The 10547-nt window shown below is 44.4% G+C and overlaps 1 protein-coding gene across 1 annotated transcript; it reads right to left on the bottom strand.

Moving 5' to 3' along the window:
• Window positions 1–5588: 5588 nt before the first annotated feature.
• LOC121836149 lies at window positions 5589–8552 on the bottom strand. Its single transcript, XM_042290937.1, has 2 exons — window positions 8253–8552; window positions 5589–6055 (listed from the first exon to the last, which is right to left on the bottom strand). The coding sequence occupies exons 1-2, from the start codon at window positions 8543–8545 to the stop codon at window positions 5632–5634; spliced, it is 717 nt and encodes a 238-aa protein (XP_042146871.1). The 5' UTR covers window positions 8546–8552; the 3' UTR covers window positions 5589–5631.
• Window positions 8553–10547: the final 1995 nt, after the last annotated feature.

Genomic DNA, 10547 nt, shown 5'->3' with positions numbered 1-10547 from the left:
AGATACCTTAGTTATTTTTTAAATATTAGCTATATATTAGTAGAATAATATCTGCAAATTATATCATAATGATTAAATTATTTCATGAGATACAGACCTCCAAAGTTTGCCGCTTGTCGTTCGAGCAGGCATGTTTGTCAATTTTTAGAAAAATAAATAAATTTTAAATAAATATGATTACTTTATATTACAAGCAAGCTATACCCATAGTTTGCGCCTAAAACGTATTAGAGTTCTCCTAATGTTATCGCTTTAGTTATTCACTCTCAAACGGGCCCCCTCCATCAGTGCGCGTTAATGCAACTTTCCACCACCTCATGCCTTACGATTTTTCCTGTCCCCAAGTATTTTTTTCTAGTCAAAACTAAGTTTGGATTCGTTCATACCAAACATTAGACAATAACATATAAAAACATCAGTTGATTTGAAAATGTCAACTAGCCATCCTTTGGTCGATCTTATCTCAAATCACCCTCCTAGGTTCACCAAAAAGGTTCGATTAGAAAGGTAGCTATTGATGGTAGCAAGCATCCTACCTCGTATCCCAACTTCATGCAAATCACGGAGGATTCCATGGCGCCATGCTGTGTCATATGCCTTCTTCATATAAAAAAGCACTGACACGCACATCTGTCCGTTTACGAAAGCTTCACAAATTATACGGTCTCAAGACGAACCAAATGGTCAACTGTAGAAAGATAGGAACGAAACCCATCCAAGATGTTCTTTTTTTCTAAATAGTAGATAAGTCTTTTGTTTACAATAAGCTCAAAAGTCTTGCTCAAACCGCTAGTAAGAGCGATAGGGCGATAGCTTGACGCAGAAGAAGGATCCTTACCAGGTTTTAAAAGAGGAACAACCGTGGCTACCTTCCATGCCGAAGGAAATTTGCCCTCGTGCCATATGCGATTACAAAGGTACAGTATAAGAAATAATGTAGAAGGATGAAGATGTGTTAACATCTGGTAGTGTATGCCACCAGGTCCTGCAGCTGAAGGCTTAGTTAAGTGAAGGACCATTTCGAGTTCACGCATCGTAAGAGGTAGATTGTAGTCTTCATGGGCGGCACCTGCATTCTTCACAGCAAAGTGATTCTGCACGTGCTTTGTATGCGAGAAATGCAGATGAATAACGTTCGGAGCTCGATACAAGAGCAAAATGCTCACCGAGAAGATCCGCTTGCTCCTTTAGACTTTCCGGACAAATGCCATTGTAGGAGAGGAGTGGGACTGAGAATATCTCCCTTCAATGCGATGAACTTTGTCCCAGACTTTTTTGACTGTTGCACTACTATTAATGGAAGAAGCATACCCCTGGAAGTTTTTACGCTTTGACTGTTGTCGGATGTACCTTGCCTGAGCTTTCATTTGCTTAAAGCAGCGGAGGTTGCTTTGCGTGGGGTAACGTCGAAAGATACCCCAGGCTCTGTTTTGTTTTTTCCGTGACTCAGTACACTCTTCATTCCACCACGGCTTGGGTCGCCGCGGGAGGTGCGTAGAAGTCCTGGGAATAGCAAGCTCTGCAGCTTGAAGAATAAAATTACTTAGCAACTCTGTAACTTAGTCGACAGAAAGTTCATCAAGTGACGTGCATGCAAGTTGTGTCGCTTCAGTGAAAAGAGACCAATTCGCTTTCTCAAACTTCCAACGGACAGTTCGCGTTGGCATGCACTTTGGAGGAATGTTGTTCTTTAAGAAAATAGGAAAGTGATCGCTTCCATATGGGTTAGTGCCTGCTGCCCACGTAAAAGAAGTAAAAATGGATGCACTACCGATGGAAAGATCAATACATGAGGACGATAATGATGATGGGCTAAAATAGGTCGGTTCTCCAGTGTTAAAAAGGCAAAGTGCATGCGACATTAAAATTGACTCAATCATTCGACCACGGGCGTCAACGTGGTCGCTACCCCATAGACAGTTGTGGGCATTAAAATCTCCGAGTAAAAGAAAGGGCTCCGGGAGAGTGAGTAAAAGATCATTAAAATCATTTGTCGAAAAAGTAAAAGAAGGAGGAATGTAAGGGGAACAAACAGTCACTACTTTGTGAAGGAGGAGACGCACCGCTACTGCCTCTAGCGCAGCATTAAGAGCGATTTCGGAACAGGAGAGGTGCTTTGGAACAACCACTGCAACTCCTCCTGCAGAAATACATGCATCCTGCAGAAATACATGCAACCAATGAACGGCCGTGTTTAGTAGCAAGCAGCGTTTGAAGTTTCTTCAGTTTTCACCGCTGTAGGACTATTGTAGTTTTTGCCACGGCCTTGCGAAAATGGCAGTGAACAACGAACGCCTAATTAGCGAAGTTGAAAAGCGTCCTGCGCTCTGGCAGCCGAAATGTAAGGATTACAAGGATACAAAAAAAAAAAAAAATCGGCCATTTGGAGTGAACTCGGCGATCTCCTCCTGCCGGGAGACAAGGATCGCGGTAAGTCCTAACTTTCACCAACGAAAGTGCCCACCTCAATCTCAGTCTTCTTTTTATTTTAGTGGACAAAGTCCAGAAACGTTGGAGATCTCTCCGGGACAAGCTGGTGCGCTTGCTGCGCGACATGAAGAAAACCAGGACGAGCGGTGCCGGCGCCGACGACGTCGAAGACCCGATGTCGTGGCCGCACTTCGAGCAGATGTATTTCGTGCGAGATACCCTGCAGCATCGAAGGTAATGCGTGCACTGCGAATTCTCCGATAGTGTTCTTTGATTAAATTATTTGCTGTCCCCAAATAATAGATCGCCACTCATAAATTCCACGTGTGCGTGCCTCTGGTATGGCCCTTCGGTCTTTCTGCTGTCACCGGCATCCGAGGGCAAATAAACATGATCATTATTATAATTACGCAATTTTACGGCGCTTTTAGTGACGTTCTGATACACTAAGGTCTGAGTAGATTTGGAGCTGCGTAGTAGCTGTGCCGATCGAACATTTCGGCTAGCATAAGCTTCCTGCACAATGTGAACTTTCTACTGGTTAATACTCAGTGTGATGAAAGGTACAGTAAGAACGAATGAGGCTATTTATAGCAGTGTGCAGTGACTTATGACCATTTTTCATGCTAACTCAGCGAAATCTGCCGAAGCGCTTCACACAATCGTTCACTGCACTAGTGAGCCTAGCCTTCCCCTACCCGAAAATTCCTGGCTGTGCCCCTGATGTGTGGCACTGATTGTTTGTTTTATTAAACTAATTTTTTTTCTTCTTAATCAACAGCACGTCAGGAAACATGAAGACATCTAGCACATAATGTAATAACGACTTCATCCGTCCGGTGAACGAGGGGGCCTATTTAGACGAAAGTGGAGCAGCGGATGGGCCGGAGCCGGAGGCTTGCATTGTAGAAGTGTATGAAGTGGACGAGGAGCACCAGTCTGGGGGGGTGGGAAGCCCATTCCCTCCAGCTTTTTCCAGTGGCGCTACGAACGAGCCGCAAAAGAAAAAAAATAAGAGCAATCCTGACCCGCTCTTGACGGAGCTCCAAAATATAAGTTCTAGTGTTGCATGCCAGAAGAAGCCAGATGCGCATGAATACTTTGCCCTATCGTTGTGCGATCCAATGCGATCTATTCATCCATCTGAGGTGTTAAGAATGCGTAAAAACATCCTGCAGGCTATCGAAGACTGCCAGGACTAGATAACTTAGGCTTGTTTCAGATGGGGCAATTTTTTCCAGTAATCCCGCCGTTCCTTGCTATACCCGTTTTCACCTCAAGAACCATAGTAAAAAAAGTTCGGCTCCTCGCGGAGCATTACTAATTTCCCTCGTTACGCTGAGAATTGAGACATATGTAGGTGTATTTTAGATTAGATATGTGTTCTCTTATCAAGACATACACGTTTCAAACGCCAAAAGCATCGCTTCTTCCTCCGACGACCAAATTTTGTGAGAACTACTTCGCGCGGCGTAGGAACATGGAGCAAAACTTCCTTTTTTCTTGAGGTGAAAACGGGTATAGGTGGCATCGAGCCGGATCAATTCCAGCAATTCCGTGTTTCAGCTCGAGGATCTGTAAATTGCTCTGTCTGTAGTGGGACTTCGCGCTGCCAAGAGGGTACCTGGTTTAATTTTGTTCTATTTTTAATGTTTAAAAGCTACTGGGGGTGCAATAGTGGAATGTAACATTCAGTGCATTTAGTCTACAGTTGCAGGGCATTTACAGACATGAGGCTGTTGTGTGCAATACATTACCTGTGTACAACTTTTTCTTTGGTAAGATTGCTGCATAGCATAGTGTGCCCAAGCAATGTTTTCATACTATTAACAATATCTTATTTCTAGGAATGAAAGTTGTCAAGACTAATCTTCTTTTACGAGTTTCACTTTGATTATATGTACCTGGTATGTTGTTACTGTTACCATTTTAAGTCGTGGATTCTGTACTGCTGCAGCAGGCAATTTACAAAGATGGTGATATGTTCAAGTTACATCTATATACATAATATTTATTCAAGAATTCAAATACATTGATACAACTAGTGCAATAATAAATTCAAAACAAAATATGCAATGTGAGAAATATGTAAACTTGACAAGTTGTTGTGAATCAATATACCTACAGCATCTACTAAGTGCCTTCAAACAGCAACTTACTAATGAAGCAACTGGATAGAAATGTAATCGGGACTTGGTGCTGCATGTACAGGTTAGTTGAAATAATCATGGTTAGTCAAATTAACTAGTCATTGCCGTGTGGCACATGCACTCAACGGATAGGCTAAAGTGTTATCTCTGAACATGCAACCCCATCCTTTTTTTTTTCTTTTTTTTTGTTACAGCTGTAGAGGCGACGAGTATAGACATTCACTTTATGCTGCAATTTTGTTGTTCAGAAATGTACTGTTAATTACCACGACATTTTCTGATGATGTACCATTCTTGCTATAGAACATTTACTATATTCGCAAGCGCCTCGGCCCGCACTCGAGGAATCATGGGAACGGTGTTCCTTCAGCTCCTTGGTGATTGCTAATTTTGACCAATTCCATGGCTACACAGTTTTTGAGCACAACTCGGAATCACCCTACCCCCAAGGACCTGTCGTACCACTTTTAAAATTGCTCGTGAATGTCAGCATTTTTGATACTGTGCATGCGATCCACCTTTCAACCTGGCCGAGCTGCAGAAATCTCTTGCAATATTATCATTCTCGTGATTGTTGTTTTAGCGGCAATGGTTTAAAAAGCCGACAATTCACAACAACAAAAACCAGGATTTAGCTCAGAGTCGGTGGGGTTTATAGCATTTTTAAAGTTTCCAACTTAATATCACGAAAATGATAATAATGCAAGAGATTTCTGCAGCCCGTCCAGGTTGAAGGGTGGACAGCATGCACAGTGTCAAAAACGCTGACATTAAGAAATTTTAAGAGCGATATGATAAGGCCTTAGGGTATATCAGGCGCTTGTTCAGGGTGACTCCGAATTACACTCAAAAGCTATGTAACCATAAATTGGGTCGAAATTACCGATCACTAAGGAGCTGAAGGGACACCGTTCCCATGATTCCTCTAGCATGGGCCAGGGCGCTTGGGGGATATTGCGAATGGTCTATTGTGTTTATTAAAGTTCAGAATCTAGTTAATATTTTGTGTCTTCCGAGGTTCGCCAAATAAATGTCAACTTGACTCAAAATTTTACATGAGGTTCACATGGACTCCGAGCTTTCGCAGGTTGCTTCGTGCAACCTGTTTGTTCACGCCAGGCTGGTCCCACTGCCAGGAAACCTCCCCAGCAGGACTACAGAAATAATACATGTACATCTTCCTGGCGAAGTCTGCATCATCGCCAAAGTTCCGTGCACGTGTGGCCTCCAGCGGAAACAGCAATTCCCTCGCTGAGTCTGGGATCTCGCGGCGCCACCCTCCTGCCGTGGGGTTTCCCATGTTGTCGTCCTGATCAGCATAGGCTGCTGGGTGTTCGCTGTGTACCAAGAGAAAGTTGTGCAGGACACAGCAGGACTTGATGACGTAATCGACGTTCTCTGGCAGGAGGTTGATTGTCCGGAAGAGAATTCTCCACCGGGCGGACATGATCCCAAAGGCATTCTCCACACACCTCCTGTTTGACAGAAGTTATTAAAGTGATTAGTGTGCACACAATAGCACTGGAATAAAAGGAATAGTGAAACACTGACAGATGTTCTAAACATGGAAACTGGATGCACTTCTAAGCAATTTATGAAAGACTTGGGACTAAAAAATGTGTATGATGAAACCCGAGTGTAAATCGATTCACAAAATCATTGCAAGACAAAATCCTACGACAGTTTCTTAAATGTGCTAAGCACTTCACAAGAGGCAGTTATAAAAGTAATACTATTGGGGGCAAAAAGAAAAAAAAAAAGATGGCAAAATTTCTGTTGCAAGGCAGGTGCACCTTTCTGTAGTCGCGAGGTTAAAAAAGTTCCTCCTCGTAGTAAACTACAATGCTGCTAGAGCGCTAAACTCAAGATAGTGAAATTAGAGGAGGAGGTGGAAGTTTGCGCAGTGATGAGCTCCCGAGTTGAGCACATCCGGTGTATGCCGAGCTTGAGGTCATCCGCGGCATCCTGCTGAGTGTGACCAAGGTCATTGAAATTGAAAATTCAAGACGGCTTGCCCTGTTGGCACTGTCTGCAGTGCTTGGGCACAATCGACAAACAAGTGTTGTCGATTGGAAGATTAGAAGGGTAGGAGGGGGCATGACACCAGCCGTGTAGCCTCCACAATCCAAGCTCCCTTGACGCCTCGCCTTTCTCATTTTCCTCCTTACCCTCCTCACTGATCAGCCCAAGACGCAATCTACCGGACGGAGCTGCTTGCTTCACATCTAGCCTTCGATCTGATAAAACCTACCGGACGGAGCGCGCGCAAGCCTGCAAGGAATCCTGCTACAATCAACCATCCATCTCGCACGTGACATGTCACGTGCACCAATTGCCAGAGAGATCTTGGGTCAAGTTTGGTACAACATTGTTTAAACTTTTTTATGACTGGGCTTCACACATATTGCAATGTGCCCCCTCCTAGTACTAATAAACTCCTTGGATAGCCCACTCTCAAGATGTTCAGGACTTGCAATACGCCGAAACGTGTCGCTGTCCTTTTTGTTAACTCCTGTGCCTGCATCTGCAAATAAACTGGCAAAATCAAAACTAACTGGATTTTCGTCCCCCAAAATAGAAGCACGGTGTCTAGCAGTTTATTATTTTGAAATTCCCTGACTTTTCCTGACAATTTCAGGCGAAACTCCCTGACCACTTAAATATATAAAACAATTTGGTTAAATATACAAGACAATTACAACACAAGAAATTGAGCACTGCGAGGATAATTTTCTGCAGGCTTGATCCAAATTGCATATTCCGAAATATTCGGGTTTGTCCCGGTTTTCCCGGTCACTAGATACCCCGAGAAGTGTTGCTCACAGTATGATTATTAAGAGGACTGCTTTCATGATTTGTGCCAAACGGAAGTTCAGTTTCGGTTAGAACATGGTCAACATAGCCGGGGAAACTCCTGACATATACTTCAATTTTAAATAGAACATGCAAATTGTCTTCAGTGTCCTTTTATGACTGTGTTCATGTGCTCAGATTTCACCAATTTAGCAAGCTTGTCTTAGTGCAGATTTTCATTAATCTTGACTCCAACTTCTTATGTATAGCAGTTATCAAAACATGCACTGCACCACAATTTTCTGTCTGGTGGTTTGATTGTGCAACACGAACCAGACCCGTATATGGGGAGAATCTGGCCAGTGGGTGTGGCGACGAAGGTGCTGGAGAGGAGAAAAGTGAAAGAAGGGGAGGAGAGTGACGAAGGAGCGAGAGAGAAAGAAGGGAGCAAAGAAAAGACTACCGCCGTTTTGATGCGACGCTGTCGGCGCGCCAAGCACTGTTGAGGCTACAAGTTGTCTACTACGAGCTTATTTCTTTTTCGCCTGAATAAAAGTTTGCGTCTAAACATAGAGAAACTTTATTCGTTAGCTCTTTAAGCCGCTGAGGAATAACACTATATCATTTTCTTGCCAGAGCCTGCCAAATCAAAAGAGAAAACCGAAATTTTGATGTCAATCTCATTCATTCTGCCGGACGAATGAATGAAAATGGTGGCCCTCCCCGCGCAGCTGGGAGCAGCCGGGAGTTCATGCGCATGCGCTCATTCCTCTCGCTCTGCGCCGCAGGCTGACTGGCTCACTTGGGAGGGGGGCGTTATGGCGGCGAGATCATAAACTGGCCAAATTCTCCCCATATACAGCTCTGGTATGAACTTACCGAGCTCGACTGAGTCTGTAGTTGTAGGCCCTCCTCTCATCAGCAAGACCTTTCGCCGGATATGGGCGGAGAAAGTCGGTGTGAAGCTGAAACGCCTCGTCGCCCACAAATGCGTAGGGTGCCAGGCGTGGCTTTTGACACCCTGGGAGCACTCCCAGCTTCGGCAGGTTGAGTGTGCCTTGATCTAGGCCCTGACCAATCTCGGAGGCCTTGAAAATGCCGCCATCACTTTGTCGTCCCTCTGCACCGACGTCAATAAGCACAAACTTGTACTTGCTGTCTACCACAGCCATCAGGACTATGGAGTAGGTGCCCTGAAACAAAAGTAGGGCAACTTAGTTCATCAAAGCATTCACTGTAAGGACAACATCACAGAGTTCCATATTCTTAGTTTGCAACACCTTCAGGCTAGACAAGCCTTTAGACTGCCCCGTCTTAAATTAAACTTAATGTGATACTTTACCAGCTATGAGCTTCCCATAAAATATTTCAACGACTCGATTTGAGGTGAAATTCCACTGTGCAGAGAAACTATGCTAAATACCATCCGTTTTGAAGAGTACTTGAAATAACAGACTTAAATTGCCGGCCACAGCACTCAGCAAATGTCACTGTGTAAATTAATAGCCTCCTGATGGTGCTAGTTTCGGTTTGAGGTTGGTACTTTTCTACAACACCTACGGCGTCAGTACCAGTCTGCACTCGGTGCATTCGGCAAGTTCGTTCGGGGCCTGTTCTCCGTGCAGCACTCCACGGGTGCAATGCATTAGAACTCTCATAGTGCAAGTCTGGATCGCGGATCGGGCGCCCGTCACTGGCCTCACCGCGGCTATTGCTTGACAACAGGCAATACGCCGCGTCCTGCCTAGTTCTCCCTTCGGTTTCGTCCTTGTTGTTTTGGCGTATTACACCATGAGGCAATACACGCAAGTCTAGGGGAGAAACACGCAAAAATAGGAAGCTTGTATGCAGTGTTCAAGGGCGAGTATTTTATGACGTGCTGCGACGATTATATCAGGTGCTTAAAGCTCAAATAGACATTCGTCAAACTTTCGAACATTGATTAAAAAAAATGGCCCGGAGGACCACCGATTTTACCGACGTCGCTTGCTTCGGTTGCTAAATAAATGGCGCGTTCAGCGACTGAACGGCACGCTCCGAGTTTCAGTTTGTCACGGAAGCCCTCGCAGCAGTTCAAAGAAAAAGCTTTCACCATGAATTACTATGACAAGCGGTTAAAACGATGCGATGCGAATGTCCCCAGTAAAGGCCTTCTAACTTATCATTTGCTGAGCTCTGATGACTCCGAGATCACGTATGACTCCACAATAACTCTCGGTAGCCCTTGTCTCATTAAACACATCACAGTTAACGCCCAACAATGTCGCCCTCCACCCTCAACCACACAACATTTATTTAAACAAGATTGGTATCCTAACGCATTTAATATTCTTGCCCACAATATTAACTGTTATTTGGGGAAGTACGATAGAAGTTTCATTATTGAGAACAACCTACTAACGTAATAAAATTGAGTTTTCCCGTTTCTCCTATAGCATGCATTAGCTCATGTCAAGCAATGACTGCCGGTGGTGCCGCTCGACCCTAGCAATACAGGCCTATATCCGCGATCCAGCCTACTAAGAGATCAGTGGTGGCAGTGCTATTAGACATAAATCGTTTATTTGCATTGGTACACCCATACCTGCCGGATGTCGGGACGAGGCGCAAAACCGTACATCCGGCCAGTATTGAAGCCGGTTTTCGGCTGAAATTGCCTCGACACTCGCCAAGAAGCAACGCGCTTCTTTGGCGACTCGTTTGCGTAATTTATTTGTTCAGTCATTTTATTGTGTCCCGGGCCACTGTGTACACCCCAAAAAAGAAATGTACTGTGGTAATTACACCTTGACCAGAAGCAGGCACGTGGCCAGGATTTTGCTTCAGGGGGAGGGGGGGGGGGGGGTGGGGGCGGCCATGACAAAGTGCTCTATGAGGGGGAGGGGGGAGAGGAGGCCTCAGCAAATGGAAGATTTCGGGGGGGGCCTTATGGTTCCTCCCCGCCCTGGCTACGTGCCTGACAAGAAGGGGTATTGTAGTTTTACATCTTAAAAAGGTGTAGTGCATTATCACACGTTTTAAGGAACGTGTTTAAAAAATTATGAGTTTTTAAAGGTGTGAGGTTTACATTTTTTTTATAAGGTCTATTGATACACTTATTAGAGGGTTATTTGGGTTATTTATGGGACACCCCACTTACATGTATAAAGGTGTCAAAATGTTGAATGTGTATAT

The sequence above is a fragment of the Ixodes scapularis genome, unplaced genomic scaffold (genome assembly GCF_016920785.2).
Source record: "Ixodes scapularis isolate PalLabHiFi unplaced genomic scaffold, ASM1692078v2 PGA_scaffold1__304_contigs__length_218370807, whole genome shotgun sequence".
Classification (NCBI taxonomy): domain Eukaryota; kingdom Metazoa; phylum Arthropoda; class Arachnida; order Ixodida; family Ixodidae; genus Ixodes; species Ixodes scapularis.
This window is presented reverse-complemented; position numbering and strand designations above follow the sequence as displayed.